The sequence below is a fragment of the Callithrix jacchus genome, chromosome 2 (genome assembly GCF_049354715.1).
Source record: "Callithrix jacchus isolate 240 chromosome 2, calJac240_pri, whole genome shotgun sequence".
NCBI lineage: Eukaryota > Metazoa > Chordata > Mammalia > Primates > Cebidae > Callithrix > Callithrix jacchus.
Genome location: NC_133503.1, coordinates 128,641,917 through 128,662,319, shown reverse-complemented (window position 1 = coordinate 128,662,319; position 20,403 = coordinate 128,641,917). Strand labels below are relative to the sequence as shown.

The following is a 20,403-nucleotide window of genomic DNA, read 5'->3' as shown; positions in this document are numbered from 1 at the left end:
GCTATAATTTTAAGATGCATATTAAAAGTTATTCTCCAGGTGTCCTTGAGCTTGGCTGAGAACCAAGCAAAGGGAAATAAGCTTCTATTTCAGTAGGGACCTTTGAGTTCTAAGAAAAGAATGATAATTTTTCTCACTGCAATGTGAGAAATGTGTTAGAATCTCCTTCCCTGGAGAGATTTCAGAACTGGGTAGTCGGACCAGATATGTGTTGTCTATCAGTTCCGTAGGGAAACAGTTGATCATTGGTGATGGAGAATGGCATAGGCGGCTCTTTGAGTCCTTGCATTCCACAGTAAAATGAAGTCATCAGGATTATTTTTTCTTTTTTTTTCTTTTCTGGAGACAGAGTCTCACTCTGTAGCCCAGGCTGGAGTATAGTGGGGCAATCTCAACTTATTGCAACTTCCACCTCCTGGGTTCAAGCGATTTTCCCACCTCAGGCTCCTGAGTAGCCGAGACTACAGGTGTGTGCCACCACACCCTGGCTGATTTTTTTTGTACATTTAGTAGAGACGGAGTTTTACCATGTTAGCCAGGATGGTCTCAATATTCTGATCTTGTGATCCGCCTACCTCGGCCTCCCAAAGTGCTGGGATTACAGGTGTGATCAGCCGTCATCAGGATTATTTCAAGATTATTCAAATATAATGATATGTAAATGATTATAATGCATATATATATATATATATATATATATATAAATTCCTACCCAAATAAATATGCAAAATGTTGGACATTTTATATTAAGACTTTATTGCTTAAAGGATTTTAATGTAAATCAATTTTTTCCTTTGACTTGAAAAAAAAAAACAAGAAAAGTAAGGAAATAGAGGAAGAAAAAAAGAAAAGAAGAGAGGGGGTTCCGGGTTTATATAGCTATACAAAAGAACAGAAGTAATTTTTCTATTGATTTAAAAAATTGCTTCTTGATCTTGTTGGTTCTAGCAGTCATTACTAATTATGAGGTTAGATGAAATGAATGACTCTGTAGCCAGTTCATAGATATAGCTATTCCACCATACTAGGGAACAGTGTGCCCATATACGTGTGGATTTTAAAATTTACTTAGATGGGTTTTAACTTATAATTCACAAACATATTTATATTTAGAAAATAATAACTTGCAGTTGTTACCAAGTAGTTGTATATAATGCTCCCTTTGAAAACAAGTATATATGGCCAGGCATAGTGGCTCACACCTGTAATCCAAGCACTTTAGGAGGCTGAGGCAGACGGATCACCTGAGGTCAGGAGTTTGAGACCAACCTGGCCAATATGGTGAAACCCCATCTCTACTAAAATTACAAAAAGTATTGAAGCATGGTGGCTCACGCCTGTAGTCCCAAGCTACTCAGGAGGCTGAGGCACAAGAATCGCTGGAACCCTGGAGCTGGAAGTTGCAGTGAGCTGAGATCACACCATTGCACACTAGCCTGAGCAACAGAGTGAGACTTAGTTTCAAAAAAAAAAAAAAAAAAAGATAGAAAGAAACTAAGTGTGCTGGTTAATTTATATCCAAAGAATTCATTTTGCCCTTGTTATAAATGTGACTGCAAGGATACAGCAGCATCACATGGCACATACTCTCAACCTGAATTTGATCTCAGTGGAGATCAGACTGTCAAGGTGGACCCCCCCAGCTGCCTCGTGAGAGCATTTTTTGAGGGTAGTGGAGGCCTTTTCCTTCCCTGGGACCTAGGTCTGTGAGGCTCAAGTCTTTCTTCCTATTTCATGCCTTGATTACCACACTAAATGTGTCCTTTAGCAAATCCTTTTGCTAAAGCCTCTTTTGCACTTCAAGTAAAGAAACCCATTTCAGAGTGTCTTGTCTATTATATGCCTGTCACTCCATCTCCTTCATTTAATCAGTCATTCCCTGGGGTAGAGGTGGGCTGACCTGAAGCAAGGTCACTGGTTTGCTGGGTGAATATCCCAAAGGTGTTTACAAGTTACTGGGCTGAGAGCATTTTGGGGGTCAAGAACTGTATTTTTGACTTTGGATTCCTGGTAAAGAATCTAGCACAGTGGCAATCAGTATTTGTCAAATGCACAAATTTGTTTCAAGTGCTGGCCTCCTGTCTTAGTTTAGCTTGAGCAACCCAGAACGCAAATAAGTGCCATTAATCTGGCACATGTTCTGTATTCTAAGAAGTTAAAGGGAAACCTGAAGTGAGAAACATGAACATTTAAATATTTGATGTACCATCCTGATTCTAATTAATGCAGAAGTTGATTTGATGAAAATTGGTAGAAATCATGGCAGCAATTTTGCTCTGAACTTGATAAAGGGTTATAGGGTACCTCTGCTCCTTGGGGAATGGGGGATACTAGTGAACTGATGTAACCTGGATTTTGTTTGTTTCCATTTTCAAAGGACAGAAATCTATGGAAACTTGAATTAATTGATTTTCCTGTTATAGATGCCTGAAGACTCAGGCCCTGGGAATCATAACCATATGGCACAAAGTGGGAATTAATTATGCGGCATTTTTTGATAGGATCTTTCATTCATTCTGTGTATTTAACTGAGCACCATCTTGAGCTCCAGATATATATCAGGAGCATGCCTTGTGATGAACGAACAGCCTCAATAAGTACACAAGAAAATAAATCTCTCAGTGCAAATTGTGATATATGCTATGATGAAAGTGAATAGAATACAGGGAGAGCTAGAGAGGTGTGAGGTGACACTCACAGAGAGAGCAGTATGTGCAAGGTCACTGGGGTGCAATGGAGCTTGGCATGTTGAGGGTGCTGAGAAGCTGAGTGCGAGCCAGTGTGCCTGGAAAACATGTTCAGGAGGAAGAGTTGGTATTAAATGAGGCGAGAGAGACCAGTAGTGGCCAGGCCATGCTGGGCTTTGTAGGAGGTATGTGGATTTGGATTTTGAATCATGATGCAAAGACCATTATAACTGATTTAAACATGAATGCAACTTTTGGTCTGAAAGCATTGAATGAATCGAGACTTGTACTCATGTTAGAGTCTTCTTAAGGTAAATATTAGAATTCTTAAGTTAGATCCATTTTTGTTCTCAGGGGAACACAATTCTATATGGTCACATATGATTATGGGAAGATAGATTTTTGATATTCAAATATTCAGGTAACATTTCATTTAGTTATATGTAGTAAATCAAAAAATAAAGCATACGCAAGTTGTTTCCAGTTTTAAAGAAGGCAGCTTGGATGTACAGCTTCCTGTTCTCCCGTGGAGACTGTAGAGGGGAAATTTTCCAGGCGCCTCTGCATTTTCTGCATGTATTGTGAGCTAGTCCCTAACTGCTCTTTGTTCTGGAATACCTTTTCTTGGATGTTTGTATAGGGAGAACACTTGAAAGGTAGAAATCATGTCCTTTTTGTAGCAAAGGACAGGCTTGCTTATAGTATTGGAAAACAGAGATAGTGTTTCCCCTCAGAGCAAAGGGCAGATAGGTTTACTACTCACTCTAAAAATCTGGGGCTCCTTGAGTGCAGGGTGTCTCTCCTGAAATGAAGCATGCTTCTAGGCCTACCTACATTACTCCATGGGCAAGGGGAAATGACCAAGAATATATTGATGCTTGTGCGAGTTGCTGTGTGGTGAGTAATAAAGTCATTTTCTCTGACCTAGGAGTCTGTGTCTTCTGTCAGCATACATAAAACTGGCAGGCTAACTAGTTAGTTTCTAAGTGAGTAAAATCTCAGACCCTTCATAGTTCTTCACAGAGGCTCCTCAGCAGTCCGAGCAGGAAGGTACAATGCCAGGTTGGTGACATCCTAGTGCTTTGCAGCCTCTAAGATGTGCAATTAGCATTTCTTGTCACTGTTTTTCTCCTCCAAAGTCACAAGATGAGCTATTCTCAGATAGTCACATCTTAAGTGTGACTTCTAGTTTAAAATATATGTGTGAAACTCACTAGCTACTAATTATTATGCCTTGAATATTCTTAACCAAGTGGGAGAATATTTCAACAACAGAATACTACGTTAAAATTTTGGGATCCTCAGGACATAAAATATAATATGATGATACTTGATTTAAAATAAAAAATATTGTATGTCTGAAATGTCGTTCTTTTCTGAGAAAGGAGAGTGTTAGTCCCGTAGTGATTATCACATAAGACTGTTTCATGGAAATATGCTTGGTTCACAGAACCATTATTGTCACAATGCGGGATCATCACTGGCTTGGGCTCTTGCTTTCTCCTGACCAGGGACTTGAGGAGTAGGCACTGCCAATGCTCCCATAGGACAATACCAGGTCCTGCTCTGGCAGTTCCAGGAGATGTTCTGTATCTGCAGTGTCTGATACAGTGGGCACTAGCCACAAGTGTACACTGAATGCTTGAAATTTGGCTTGTTTGAATTGAAAGTAGTATGGTGGCTCATGCCTGTAATGCCAGCACTTCTAGAGGCCGAAGCAGGAGGACTGCCTGGGCCCTGGAGTTCAAGACCAGCCTGGGTAACATATCGTGACCCCCGCCTCTACAAAATATATAAATAAATAAATTTAAAAAATTATACAATAGAGTTCAGATTTAGGGCAGAAAAGGAATGTCAAATGTTTCACTAATAATTTTTAAAATTGATTATGTTTGGAATGATAGTATTTTAGATAGGTTAAATCAAAATACTATTAAAATTAGTTTCACCTCTTATTTTTACTTCCTTTTAATGTGACTTCTAGAAAATTTTAAATGACATATACAGCTCTCATTCTATTTCTATTGAACAATGCTGTTCTGGATTCTTGCTACTCAAAGGGCAGTTCTCAGGGGAGCAGCATCACCATCATCATCATCTGGGAGCTGGTTAGGAATGTGGTATCCTACACCCCACCCCAGACTTACTGGGTCAACACTTGCATTTTAACAGAATCTCATGTGATTTTTATGCACTTTACTTCCCCAAGACTAGAATTGACTGGTTCAGCAAACTAAAAATATAAGATGACCAGTTAAACTTAGTTTTTAAATAAACAATAAGTTTTAAATATAGTATGTCCCAGATATTGCATTGAACATACTTATATTACAATTATTTGTTGTTTTTTTGACATTCAAGTTTAACAGGTTATCCTATAGTTCATCTGTCAACATTACCTAAGACTAAACTTCTCTTGTCCAGACCTGCTTGTTACTTGAAATTCCACAGAATCAGGAAAAAAACAGAAAGAGAAAAGGAGAGGTGAAGAGTAGAAGCTGGGTGAAATGAAAGAACGGAGAGAAGAAAAGGCAGTATGAAGAGGCAGTAGGAATTAGATGGTTCAGAGAAAGGCCACATTTAAGGGCAGAGACCCTTTTTCTTTTATATTTTTTGTTAGCAACTTTCTTCCTTATTTCTGCAATTCTCCCACTTCCCCTAGTCATTCTGCTTTATTTAACCAACAACAGGGCAGCTTTTTCTTCTTATTTTCTGTTGGGGTCCCCTGAACTATGTTGGAAGACAGTGGTGTGTGAGAGGAATAGGAATGTCTCCTCAGCACCAAGACCCCAGCTTTCAGATAGTCCATCATCTCTTTGAAATGTCACTTACAAATAGCCCTTTTCTGCCATAGATACTTTGTCTTTAAGCCATCGAGGTTCCTGAGTGCTCCAAATGGTGACACTTGACACGTCTCATTTTGGAGGATTTTCTTTATTGTGGCATTTTAATTGTAGTTTTTTAAAAATGTATAACGACTCTTAGGAATTTTGTCATTTGTTTTTGTTTTGTTTTTTAGGGGAGTAAGGTGAAAGGAGAGGCCAGCAGGGAAGGAGTAACAATAGGCACTCTGTTTACTTAAGCATTGAGTTAAGAAGAGCCTTTCATTTAGGGCACAGTGGCTCAAGCCTGTAATCCAAGCACTCTGGGAGGCTGAAGTTGGCAGATCACCTGAGGTCAGGAGTTTGAGACCAGCCTGGCCAAGATGGTGAAGCCCCACCTCTACTAAAAATACAAAAATCAGCTGGGCGTGGTGATGCATGCCTGTAGTCCCAGCTACTCTGGAGGTTGAGGCAGGAGGAGTGCTTGAACAAAAGGAGGCCGAGGTTGCAGTGAGCTGAGATTGTGCCTCTGCACTCCAGCCTGACAGAGTGAGACTCTGTTTAAAAAAAAAAAAAAGAGCCTTTCATCCATGATCCCATTTAATCTTCACAACAATTAAGCACCTCTGTCCCCACTCTGCATATAAGGATACAAGGCTCAGGAGGGAAAATAACCTGCCTGGTGTCAGCTTGCTCACTAGTGAGGGCTGGAGCTGGACAGGCACTTCAGCTTCTGACTCCAAAGCCAGTACTCCCCACCAGTGCTGTCCACACCACTTGGCAAATGGAGGCTCATGAATTCAACAGGAAACTGAACTAGGACCTATATGTAAATTTAGGGAAGTTCCCTAGATTTTTATTTATTCACCTGAAAAATACATGTGAAAATATATACTTCATAGATTTTGGGGAGAAATTAATAGCTTCCTGAAGTGTAGTATGAAATATATAATAGTATGACATATATGTAGTATGAAATATATAAAATAGTCCTAATAAGAATTATATGACAGTATCAAAACAATTCACATTTCTAAAATGAGCTTAAGTGGCAAATATATCTTCTTTAAAACTTGGCTCCTTAATAATCTTTCCATGAGATGAATAATTAAAAACTTAAATACTGGTTTCACTCTAAGCATAATCAGACCCCTTTCTTCCTTCTCTCCCCATGGAATACATTCTGAGAAAGCTGCCCTGTTATTGGTTAAATATGCTGTCAGTCACATGGCATGAAAAGTACTGCCTCTTCTCTGTTTGCATTTATGAATTAACAGATGTGCTTGCTTTGGAGAAACTGATTCTTGATGGGCAAAAAAATCTTGTTTAGTATTTCACTGATTTTTTTATGTATAGGATTTTCACTAACTTTGGAGCATATATTTGCCAGGAAGAATGTAAGGTGAGTAACTGCACATCTTTTAAAGCAATGCATTTGTGAACTTCAGTGCAAGTATGAAATTAGGTGGCTCTGTAATTTCTTTATGTTATTTCATATCTACATTTGTTTGTCATTCAAAATGGATAGCTAGATCATACAGGTAGCTTCAAAAATATTGACCAGAGTTTATGCTTGAGGTAAAAAATAAGCTTTATTATAAGAGACAAGGGTTATTTGTTTAAAACATTCAATAAACTTTTGTAGTATGTATCAAAGTATTCATGAGAAAATGACTCCTTAAATCAGTATTCTGATTTCTTTTATACTTAAAAGTAAATGTTAATTTCACAGTGTCTTCTGCCATTATTACCTGAGAAAAGAGTAAGAAAAAATTGAAAACCTCAGAAATATATATCCTGTCCTTCAAAGGAAAGGTGTTAAATCGTTTTAACTGTTAAGAGATGGCAATTGTGCATGATATATAGTATGTAAAATTTTACATACGATAATAAGCAAAATTTCTGTTTCTATTTCTGTTGTCCCTTTGATTTCCTTATATACCATATAAGGAACATTTAGAGTTTTTTTTTTTTTTATAAACAATAATATTCAAAATCTGAAAAGCAATGAAGGTAGTCATATCTCCCACTGACTCATTATGTGTCATCTCAACAAATGCATCAGGGAGGTTAGTGTGAACACAGGAGACAGCAGCAAGCAGGAGAATCTGGCAAAGCTCGGGTTAAAGACTCCTTAGTCAACAACTGATAAAAGCTATGCAGATTATAGATGTTAACAGTTTTTTTCTTCAATTGTTTCTGAATCAATTGATGCTTTCCTTTAGGTTCACTTTTGAATAGTAAGTAACTTATATTCCTTAGGTGGTTAAAACTTACTACCTGGGTCACACAGAAATGACTGATTTGTATATTACACTGGTAAAATGTACACCAAAAGTTAGGAAAGTCCCAGTTCTGTTTTCAAGACAAAGATAATAGGCTTAATTTTAGCTTCAGAAGCCTTAGATCTTAGAAATCTCATAAGTCAATAATCATTCAAATCTCGAATAAGGCTCATTAATTCATTATGAAGGAAATAACAGTTGCCGTTTTGTGTTTTTTTTTCAAATCATGAATCTGAAGTTTAAAATATCTTTCAACTCCCTGGGGCTATTCAAGATTCTGTCTGTGGGAAGGATGATTGTATTTTAAGCTCAATACATGGTTTCTTAACATAGAGTGAGTAGGGGTCATTATTCTCGCTTTGCACATTTCTTCCTTAAGTTGGGTTTATCTTTGATCCAAAAAGAAAATCCTGTGTGTCCTCCCATTTTCCACTTAGATTTCAGAGTATTTTCATAAATTTGTTAGTTCATTCATGCATGAACACATTTAAAAAATAATTGGTGCTTTTAAGTAGTGAGGCCCCATGCTAGGTGCTGGGTCTACAATGGTGAGCACAATAGGCACAGTTCAGTTACTTGAATGCTTCATGGTCCGTTTTTCCCTTAGCACCTGCTGTTCCCTCTACCTGGAATGTTCTCCATCCTCCTAGTTATTTTCCACACATCCTTCATATCACAGCTTAATGATTACTTTATCAGGAACACAATTCCTAACTTGTGTTAGTTCCAATCTCCCTATTGTATGTGCTCATTGCTTCCTACACATTTCTTTCACAACACATTTCAAAGTTTATTTGGAATAATAAATATCATTTGGTTAACAAGGGCTTTCCTATTAGACTTAGTCCATGAGGGCATGCACATGCAGACACCTGTAACTTCTGCAGAACTGCCACACTGTTGCTTCTGCTCATATTCTATTGGCCTAATCAAGACATATAGCTGAAACTGGAGAGTTCCCTGACCCCCCTCTCAGGATGTGAAACAGGGGTGTGGCTCATCTGTTTGGCCACTGTAATGTGTGCTCAAACTTTTTACAGGAGGGGGAGCATGCAGACGGGCAGGTGCAGGAATAGGGCAAGTGCTTTTGGTCTCTGGCCCCACGGGAGCATCTAGGGGTAGGTGCCTGTGACTCTCAAAGCCCCAGTGGGTGTGCTACAGTGCTCTGCCATCTGTAGATGGCTTAAGTGTTAACCAGCTCAGTGACCTCTTGGTACCCAGCTCCCTGTTTCGCATCCAGGAAGAATGGTCCTTGTTTGGCATCCAGCTTCGAGCCCAAAAAGGGCTTGAAGGATGGTGAACGTGGGGGTTATATTGAGTGGTGGAGGTGGTTCTCAGTGGCATGGTTGGGGTGCTGGAAGGGGAATGGAGTGGGAAAATGATCTTCCCCTGGAGTTTGGCTGTCCAGCAGCTGATCTCTGTGACTGTCCCCAGCCAAACTTTTCTTGATGTTTAGATGCTCCTGCTCATCTTTCCTCTGTCACATCATTCTGCTGCTCCTCTGTTCATCTGCTGTGGAGCCTGGGGTTTGGGGTGTATATGGGTATGGGATAGGGGGCCATGGCAGGCCAAAAGGCAACATTTGGGCACAGAAACAGGAATGCCTGTTCCCATTTAGGGCAGTGGGTTTCCAGGCTTAAAGGTGGGGCCCTACCCAGGGAATCCCCATCTACCCAGTGTTTCTCTGTCTCCTGTTGGTGTAGTAGCTAAGCCCAACGGGGCAGGAAGAATTCTCCACCCACAGGGAGGCACTGCGAGTCATATGGCCTAGGGGGATGCAAAATCCTCTCCTGGAGAAGGAAACAAAGACTTGGTAACAATTGTACAATTCACCATACCGCCAGAATATCCAAATAATACGCATAGATGATTTCTCCATTTATGCATGTTAGATTTTATGACAAGTTCCTGTTATTATTGACAAAGTTTCTGTCTCCAACAATGTCCTCATGTTTCCTTCCTTCACCCGCCTCCCACCCCCCAGTATAGATACATTACTACTTTCAGTTCATCCGTGCTTGCATCAATATGACCATGTATATTGTTCACAGACAAGCCAGTTAGTAGACTGTAATTTTTTTTCCTTTTTTTTTTGGACAACCTTTCTTTTTCCCTTGAGTTAAAAATGGTCTTTTTGTGGCTGCAATTTTAAAACATGCATAGTCTTAATTCTTTTCACATGTTCTTTCCTCTAACATGCAGTGGTCTCTTAAGTGACCCCTTTATTTAGACATCTCTCTGTAGGTCTTTCTTTTTGCTGTCCTCTCACTCCAGTCTGGATTGATTCTGTGTCTGTACATTGGTTAGTCCTAGGTTTCTCTTCACCACTCTTCTAATGAGATTCCCTGTTTATGAGAGCCTGTGCTTTCTCTTTGTCAGCTTTTGCCCTTACGTTGTGGGAGCATGTCCTCCAATAGCTTCTGTGAAGGGGTGGGAGAGATGCATTGGCTGAATCCTTGTTTACTTCTGGGAGCTTAATAGGACATTTTCTTTATCCTTAGCTCTAAAATGTTATAAATACCGTAGCTCATAAAAATCGACTCAAAATGGATCACAGACCCAAGTGTAAAAATTAAAATTTAAAAACTTCTAAGAGACACACAAGAGAAAATCTTGGTGACCTTGTTAGGCAAATATTTTTTTTAGACACGAAAAACATAGGTTATAACAGAAAAAGAATACATTAGACTTTAGGAAAATTAGGACTTTTGCTCTTTGAAAACCACCATTAAGAAAATAAAAAAGGAAGACAGAATGCAAGAAAATATTGCCGGTGCGTATCTCTGACACAGGACTTGCATCCAGAACATATAAGAGCGCTTATGGAGGTCAATGAATTTAATTTTTAAAATGAGCAAAAGAGTTAAGCACACTTCACAAACGAAACCATATGAATGCTCAATAGGCATAAGAAAAGATGCTCAACATCATTAATCACCAGGGAAATGGATACTGAAATCAAACTGAGATAGCAACCCACATCCATTGGAATGGTTAATATTAAATAGATTGGTGATACCAAATGTTAGCAAGAATGTTGAACAACAGAAAGGCCAAAATTAATTGGCAGTTTTCTAAAAAAGTTACTCCCTTCTATTATGTGACTTGGACATTATTCCTGGGTATTTATTCAAGAGAAACAAAAACGTATTCACACAAACTCCTATACATTAATGTCCTTACATCTTTATTTGTAGTAGCTCCGAACCAGAATCACCCCAAATACTGACAAATGTGCGCATAGGCAGATAAAATATGGCATATCCATACAATAAAATATTTCTTAGCACTAAAACAGAATGAATTTCTGACATATGTGACAACATACATGAATTTCAAAGTCATTACAATAAGACTGAAAGAAGCCAAAAGCTAAGGAATATGCATGATTCCATTTATACGCAATTGTAGGAAATGCTAACTAATCTAAAGTGACAGAAGCAAGTCTGTGGTTGTCTGGGCTTGAGGATGGAGGGAATAATTCTTAGCTGCAAAAATGCATGGGGAAACTTTTTTGGGTGATACAAATATTCTGTATTGTTGTGGCGCTGGTGTCGTGGGTATGCACCTGTGTCCAAACTCATAGAATTGTATAATCTATATGAATGCAATTTACTGTACATAAATTATATACCTTAATAATGATGAAAATTAATAAATTGCATTTATGCATAAATTTATTAATAGCACCTAGTAGACATCACAGTCACCAATTTGTCATCTTCCGAAAGTCTCATTAGATAATAGGGATCATATTGCAAAGAGAATGGTGCATTTAATTTGTAATTGGTTCTGTAGAATTAATTCTAAAACACATTACTGTGATATAGATTTAGTAACTCTTCAGTTACGATAATGTTTTGCATACATATCTTGTAATATATATATTTCCCTAATTATAAAAATGTTGAGTTTATGTGATAGTGATATATAGAAACCTTAGATAGGAATTGTTAAGTATACAGTTTGATTTACATTCTCATATATTATAGGTAAAACTTATAAAAATATGCAATAAACAAGCTGTTAAATCTTTAGGATATTTATGACAAAACTGGAGATTTAAACACTGACTTTACATTAAATAATTATCAGTATTTTCTAGATGCAATTGTGCTGTTATTTTAAAAAGTTTTTATCTTTTAGGAGTATGTATTGTATAATTTTTTTTTTTTTTTTTTTTTGAGACGGAGTTTCGCTCTTGTAACCCAGGCTGGAGTGCAATGGCGTGATCTCGGCTCAACGCAACCTCCGCCTCCTGGGTTCAGGCAATTCTCCTGTCTCAGCCTCTCGAGTAGCTGGGATTACAGGCATGCGCCACCATGCCCAGCTAATTTTTTGTATTTTTAGTAGAGACAGGGTTTCACCATGTTGACCAGGATGGTCTCGATCTCTTGACCTCGTGATCCACCTGTGTCGGCCTCCCAAAGTGCTGGGATTACAGGCGTGAGCCACCGAGCCTGGCGAAACAATATAATTTTTGATAATTTCTTCAAACTAATATCACAGTGGAGAAGAGAGTGAGCTTGTAGGTGAAATAAGATTGGTTATAATCTGATAATTACTAAAGCTAAATGATGGGTCCAGGTATATGGGGCTTATTATATTTTTCTGTTTATATTTGTGTATGTCTGAAATATCCTGTAATAAAAAATGTGTATATCTTCTAATTTAGAAATTTCACTTCAAGGAATTTATCTTAAGGAATTTCTCTTGGGTGTTAACAAACAACCCATAGTAATGTTCAATGCAGTACTGTTATAATGCTAATAAAATTGAAAACAAATTCAGTACTTAAGAGTGAAAATTTGGTTAGATACATTATGATACATTTTTATGATATACTACCATATGACATTAAAATGTGTTAAAAATACATAATTACATGGAAAATATTTGTGATACAGTTTTAAGAAAAAAATTGCAAGCTCTAAAACAGTATGTCCACAAAAATTTGTTTTTTAAATTTTATAAAAAGTAAATTATATACATATGTGGGGTGTGTGTGTGTTTGTGTTTGTATGCATATAGAGAGGATACATACACACACATACACACATGGTGGGATATCTCTCATAATTTATATGCTCATAAGTTTCCAGTATAACTTTTTGGTAATTGAGTCTGTCTTTTTTTTGAAAGGGTAGATGTTTTGGCTTTGACATGTTAACAATGCAATGTAGTATAAAATTTCACTGTAAAATGTTTTATATGCTTTATTGCTTTGTTTTTTTTTTTATATATTTGTTATTGGTTAAACCTGAGTGTGTATCACACTGCTTGGCACATAGTAGACCCCACATAATATTATTCAGTGAATAAGAATCAGGGTTGATTTAAAATAATTTTTCTGGCTGGGCATGGTGGCTCATGCCTGTAATTTCAGCACTTTGGGAGGCCGAGGCGGGTGGATCACTTGAGGTCAGGAGTTCAAGACCAGCCCGGCCAACATGGTGAAACCCCATCTCTACTAAAAATACAAGAATTAGTCGGCTGTGGTGGTGCATGCCTGTAATCCCAGCTACTTGGGAGGCTCAGGCAGGGAAATTGCTTGAACCCAGGAGGCAAAGGTTATAGGGAGCCCAGATCATGCCACTGCACTCCAGCCTGGTTTCATATCTCCATTATTTTTTAATACATTATTTATTTATATTATATTTATTTATAAATTAATGTATAAATATTATTTATTTATAAATTAATATATGATTAATATTTATAAAATATTTTATTTTAATTATTTATAAATTATTTTATTTATTTTATTTTATTTCAGATGGAGTCTCACAGAGTGAGTCTCACAGTGAGACTCCATCTCAAATAAAATAAAATAATTTTTCTTTCTAAAAGCTTTCTAAAAGATTTTCTTTCTAAAAGCTTTCTAAATATTTTGAAGAACATATATTACTTTCTCTCTGTTAAATGCAGCGACAACAGGGGAGAGACATATTACTTTTTAAATGGGAAATTCACTATTAAAAAATGAATGGTTTTGGCAGACTGTTTCTGCCCCTCTATTCAGCGATGTAGTAAAGTGAAATATACTTCTTAAAATTTTGTGTAACATCTGAATTGTATATATTTATTCAGCATCTTTTAAGGTTTTATTTTTTTCCTAATTTCAGTTCTTCAACATCTTCAAATAAAGAAATGGTTATGAAGAATGGTAAGACTCCAGTTGCCCACATGATTCCTTGTGGGATGGGGAAGGGCTTTTCCTGTGATAGAATTCCCTGACCAATGGTGTCTCTATTAGGAGGCGCTCATGTGAAATCTTTTATACTAGTGTATTCTAAATTATGAGCCAAAGGGGCTTAAGCTTGATACATGTGACAGTGCTTAGCATATTACTGTCACTCAATTCCATTAATAAATAAAGGACATCTAGCATTGGTAACCACATCATTATTTATTTGACAGATCAGAATAATGGAGATATGAAACCAGTCCAGAATTTCACAACAATACCAATCACACAGGTATGGCTATGTCAGGAAACCATATTGTAATGTATCTCTTAAAAACTTAAACACGTATTTCTTTTTTTTTGAGACAGAGTCTCCCTCGTCATCAGGCTGGAGTGCAGTGGTGCCGTCTCATCTCACTGCAACCTCTGCCTTCTGGATTCAAGCAATTCTCCTGCCTCAGCCTCCCAAGTAGCTGGGCCTACAGGCGCGCACCATGTCCAGCTAATTTTTTTTTCTTTGTAATTTTAGTAGAGATAGAGTTTCACCATCTTGGTCAGGTTAGTCTTGAACTTCTGACCTTGTGATCCACCGGTCTTGGACTTCTAAAGTGCTGAGATTACAGGCATGAGCCACCAAGCTCAACCTTAAAAACATATTTCAATACTGTCTGTGCTCCTGTGAAAATATAAATAATAATTGTATCAATAATTAACATATTCTTGCTTGAAATTTGGATGGGGAAATGTATTATGGAATCTTTTTCTTTCTTTCTTTTTGAGACAGTTTCACTCTTGTTGCCCAGGCTGGAGTGCAATGGCATAATCTTGGCTCACTGCAACCTCTACCTCCCTGGTTCAAGTGATTCTGATTCTCTTGTTTCGGCCTCCCAAGTAGCTGGAATTACAGGTGCCTGCCACTACACCCAGCTAATTTTTGGTATTTTTCGTATAGATGGGTTTCACCATGTTGGCCAGGATGGTCTCAAACTTCTCACTTCAGGTGATCCTCCCTCCTTGGCCTCCCAAAGTGCTGGAATTACAGGCATGATCCCAGCCTGTAATCCCACCATGCCTGGCCTGGAATCTTTTCTTTTTAAAAGTCAATTTTTATTTTGGATACGGGGGTCCTTGTGCAGATTTGTTACGTGGGAATAGTGCATGTGGGGCTTTGGGGTATGAATCCCATCACCCTGATGGTGAGTGTAGTACCCCATAGGCAGTTTTCTAACCTATCCACTCCCTCCACCCTCCAGTGGTCGAGTGTCGATGGTTTGCATATTTATGTCCATATGTCCTCAATAGTTAGCTCCCACTTATAAGTGAGAACATGTGGTATTTGGTTTTTGTTTATTAGGGAATCTTATAGTTGAGAAAAACCCAAAATGCTTAATTTCACTTGCTCTCTTACATTTTTATTACAATATTCAGCTTCATTTTTGTTGCTATAATAATAATCTTTGGTTACTGATAAGCTTGAGTTGCTTCTATTAACTAACTTTTATCTGTATTTACACTAGAATAATTGGTATAAATTTATTTATTTGTATTGTACATTTGATGGGTTTTGATAAAGGAATAATGACATGTATTTACCATTAAGGATGTGAATTAGCTCTTTCACTTCTAGGAAGCCTTTTGTACCATAGACACAAATTCATATCTAACATTCTTTTTATTTGGTTAATTAGGCTCTCAACTACAATCTAAGCAAAGAAGGGCATTTAGAAAAAGAACCGTGGAATGCATTCAGCCATCATGGCCCAGTTAATGTCTCCATCGATGGAATGCCTTGCATTCTCTTCTGGGCCAAAAGAATCACGATTAAATTTAAGAATCAAACCTGGCTGGATCTTACAGGCGAGGCATTTGGTCAGAAGGCAACAGTGGACCCTGACAACTCAAATTGCAGTGAAGAAAGTGCTAGGTAAGCTGATCTCTCAGTTTGAGGAAGCCCTTAGTGCTACTGCCTTTTGTTAACTGCATTCAGGTTTTTTTTGTCATTTCAGAAAAAACAAAAAGTAGGCTCCATTGTATAGGACCCTGACACACATCTTTGAGGAAGTATTTACTGTCTAACATGAAGGAACAAGTCAAAAGTTAACTTTAAAAATTGTTATATTTTCTCAGCAGTTTTCTTCTGAACCTTTTTTGCTAATTGTCAGAATAATTTGTAGAAAATGAGAGTTAGGAAAGGGAGGGTTCTCAAACTCATTCTGAAAACTACAAAAGATTCCAGGCTTGGTCCTACCAAATGTTGGTGTCAAACTACTTTTATCCTATCAAGGAAGAGATTGCATATCACAGCAGCGTCCTATGCATTCTAGTGGGTGGCACACTAGGCAGGACAAATGCTTGACTGCGGGGGGCAGAGGTGGGTCAGTGTGCAGGCACAGGTGAGTGTGCAGGAATATTGCCTGTTTGCAGATGTGCAAGGGTACTTTTGAATGGCTAAATTCCAGAGAATTCTTTAGGATATTTCAAAATGATTGGAATAATTAGTTTTGATTTGAGATAAGCAGATTAAACAAATAACATGTTTGAAGGGCAAATTAATTTCCAATGCCTTTCTCTGCTTTTCAGTCATCCAGGCAAAAATTTTTGCTTTTATTTATTTTGGTCCAGGGAGAGGAAATCTGGCATGTCCCACTTGCTTTCTATAAAGTTTCTTTTCAACATTTATTGGTAAAATAGATGCTTTTGGAAGATTTTCTGCATTTGTTCTGGTCTGGTTTAGATGGGTAGGATGCTTTATATAAAGCATAACTCTACGTGTGTGTGTGTGCTTTTTCTACTTTATGACTTTGGCTGGGAACATCCTTTTATTTCTAAATTTTACTTCTCACTTAAAAATTCTTGGCAATGGGAAAAAATGAATTCTATTAATATACAATTTAAAGTCATATTACAAATCTTAGTATCTTGCTGTTCCGAATGACTGTCTTTTAGTAGGGATTTAGGGAATTATAAGTGGAAGCATCTACAGTCCTCTCAGATTTGTTTATACTGTTATTATAGTACAGCTATCCAAGACTATCAGAGAGGCTCCTGCACGCTGAGAGCTCAGGACCTTTTCCTAGGGTGCTAATTAATTCCCCACAAGGCTCTTTATTTGTGGTCAGTTGCATGGAGAGAGGCTGACTGCTTGGGGATAATCTTGCCCATCTATGGCTGACTGGCTCTCCTTGATTCCACTTATCCTGACCCTAGGACATTTGCCGGGGTGAAAATCAGGGTTCTATAGCTTTTTTTTTCTGGGTTTTAGAGCCCTTGTGATTACTGGGAACCTAAAGACAGGAAGAATGAAAACTTGGCTTCTAGGCCCAGTTCTACCAGTGAGCTTTGTGACTTTACAGGTAGGACCTGTGGGATCATCATCTGTCATATGGAACTGATAGCATCTATTCATTATAGCTACAAGGCCCTGAGCACTCACTATGGGCCAGGCACTGTGTGAGGCTTCACAGGCCCATACCTGTTATTCCTCATAGTAACTCTTGGAGGCACAGGCAGTTCTCATCCTTTTTCCTGGTGTTCCAGGAAATCAAAGCTCACAGAAGTTAGAAAACTTGCTAAGGTCATGGAGCATGTATGTTTAACAGAGCTGGAGTTTAAAATGTCTTTAGAAATGACAATTTATCTCCTTCCTCTTGGCCTTATTCTTAAGGTTGTGATAAACACATGAGGAAGTATATGCATAAGCATTTTGAGATCTTGTCGAGTGCTATTCAAAGCATTAATAGTAGTAGCATTCTTTTCCTTCCTGACATCCAGTGATAACATCCCATTCTCCCTTAGTGAAATGGTGTCTGATTTCTTCAGTAAGCTTTGAGTCCTGCAGGACACAAATTAACAATTGGGTAGGACCTGACTGTCTTTTTGGTCACTGCCTTAGAATTCTATTTAGGTGTGAGCCCTGAGTGTGCAGCGTTCACCTGCTGGAGTCCTGCACAGGTGAGTGTGCAGGCATCCTGGACAGCTTGCCCAAAGAGGAGAAATAGGAGGCTTCTGGGAAGGAGGTGTCAAGAACCAGATGCTGAGACCTAGTGTCTGATTCCTGTGAATTGTGTGGATGAGCGAGGCAGTCTTGGAGTGCTGGCAAGGAAATCTTAAGATCTTAAGAAGCAGAATGGGAGTTGCTGAAGTAACAAACCGAAACAAAGACATAACCATGTAAGGTCAAAAGCACAGATTAAAAAAAGATGACCACATTTTAGCTCTTGGAAACAAAATGTTCAGAGAGAGGCAAATTGTTGGCAGATGGATTTGCTACGGAAGTCTTTTTAAATAGTGAAAACCCTGCAAATAGAACATAATCCCAGCATCTGTGTGTATTTGGAATTTAGGCAATTATAGCCTGAATAATTCAGAATCCATTTTACATGTGTGAGAGTAGGGCGCTGGAAAGAGTAAAAAGAGCTCCTTTATTAGCAACTGTTGTTCCAGGTTGTGTTTCTCCTTTGTATTCCCAATTGGTGGCACAGTGCCTGGTACTTAAAAGATCTCATGGCCAAGCACAGTGGCTCACACTTGTAATCCCAGTACTTTGGGAGATCAAGGTGGGCAGATCACCTGAGGTCAGGAGTTAGAGACCAGCTGGGCAAACATGGCAAAACCCTGTCTTTACTAAAAATAAAAAAATTAGCCCAGTGTGGGGGTGCGTGCCTGTAGTGCCAGCTACTCATGAGGCTGAGGTGGGAGGATCGCTTGAGCCTGGGAGGTGGAAGTTGCAGTGAATGGAGATTGTGCCACTGCCCCAGAGCCTGGGTGGCAGAACAAGTCCCTTTCTCAAAAAAACCAAAACCAAAACCAAAAAAAACCAAAAAAACCACAAAAAAACAAAACACATTTTCATCTGCCCCAAGGTTTCTGTGTGTTTCTTTGTAATCCATCTTTCCAACCACTCCCACATCTCCAGGTAACCACTGATCTATCATATCATTTTGCATGTTCTGGAATTTTATATAAATATCACATGTACACTATTTTTTAGTGTACCCACTGTCACTCAGCTTAATGATTTTGATAATCTTCTACGTTATTGCATGTGTAAATGGTATTTCCCTTTTCAATGCAGAGTAGTAGTCCATTGTATAGATGTGCACCACAACTTACTTATCCATTCTCCTGTTGATAGAAATTTGTTTTTCTCTCACTTTTTATATAACTTTCCAAATAAAATCACTGTAAATATTCATGTATGAGTCTTTGTGGCAGCAGATATTTTCATTTCTCTTAGATGTCATTCCAACCAGGGGTAGAATGCCTGGATCATATGGTATGTGTATGTTTACCCTTTTAGAAAACAGCCAAACTGTTTTGTTTTGTTTTTTTTTTTGAGATGGAGTTTCGCTCTTCTTACCCAGGCTGGAGTGCAATGGCGCGATCTCAGCTCACCGCAACCTCCGCCTCCTGGGTTCAGGCAGTTCTCCTGCCTCAGCCTCCTGAATAGCTGGGATTATAGGCACGCGCCACCATGCCCAGCTAATTTTTTGTTTTTTAAAGTGGCTGCATCATTTTTTCCTTTTCTCCAGCATTGTATGAGAGTTCCAGTTACTTCACATTCTCAGTAATAATTTGAATGGTCAGAGTGAGACTAGAGAAAGCATTTTTGTATTTCTGCATGTTTAGGAATTTCTGAACAGTTTTTTTTTTTTTTTTTTTACTGGGAACTGGGTTAAAAGATAAGTGTTAGAGTTAGTGACAGATTTACTTCTTGGAAGGAAAGTATTCATGTATCAAGTGGTAATGAAACTTAAGGTCATAGAGACATTCGAGGGGTTAGAAACTCAGGAGGCTTATCTTTGGGTCGGAGACATGTATTTACATACCATGGGTATGAGACCTGCAGCCATTTGTCTCCCTTATGGTGAACTATTTGCTTCCATCCAAAAGCTAATTAAACTCTTCCATTCAAAGACTAATCATCCCTCTTCTCTTCCTAAGGATAATTTACTGACACTAGGAGAGCAAATGTTTCTCTCCCTCTCTTGGGAGGTGAGAAGGGAACCACTGTCTCTCTCCTATATAAACTCCCAGATTCATAATTTTGGTGTTCCTCATCTGTATTATAAATCCCCACATGTGTAGGATGACATCTGGCTCTTCTCATGCTGCCTAGAAGGGGAGAATTGGATTAGAAGGAGGAACCAATATGGTTGTTCCCGTGAGTAAGTCTTAATTCATCTGTCTTTGCTCTGGGAAATCATATGTTTACTCTCAGGAAAATAGGAATAAATTTAGGCATTAAAAGCTTAAGAGTCACTTGAAATAACCATTCTGATTTCTGTACTGCGTTATCTTTATTGGGTTTTGATTTTATGTTTTCCAAATGTCTAATGATCCTGAGCATCTTTTCATGTACTTATTGACCATTTGTATATCTTTCTTTAAAACATGTGTGAGTCTTCTGACAATTTTTATGA

General features: G+C 38.2%; 1 protein-coding gene across 11 annotated transcripts in view; it reads left to right on the top strand.

Moving 5' to 3' along the window:
• ATP6AP1L (ATPase H+ transporting accessory protein 1 like) overlaps nt 1–20,403 on the top strand; it is a 40,741-nt gene that overhangs the window by 11,428 nt on the left and 8,910 nt on the right. The window contains exons 2-6 of one of the 11 annotated variants that reach the window (XM_054252136.2): nt 6,866–6,911; nt 13,920–13,960; nt 14,215–14,273; nt 14,351–14,539; nt 15,670–15,905. In XM_054252136.2, the coding sequence (XP_054108111.1) occupies nt 6,866–6,911; nt 13,920–13,960; nt 14,215–14,273; nt 14,351–14,539; nt 15,670–15,905 (571 nt within the window). Of the gene's footprint in view, nt 1–6,755; nt 6,912–13,919; nt 13,961–14,214; nt 14,274–14,350; nt 14,540–15,669; nt 15,906–20,403 lie in introns of those variants that run through there. The other 10 variants (XM_054252135.2, XM_054252137.2, XM_078365882.1 and 7 more) reach the window with 10 other exon arrangements.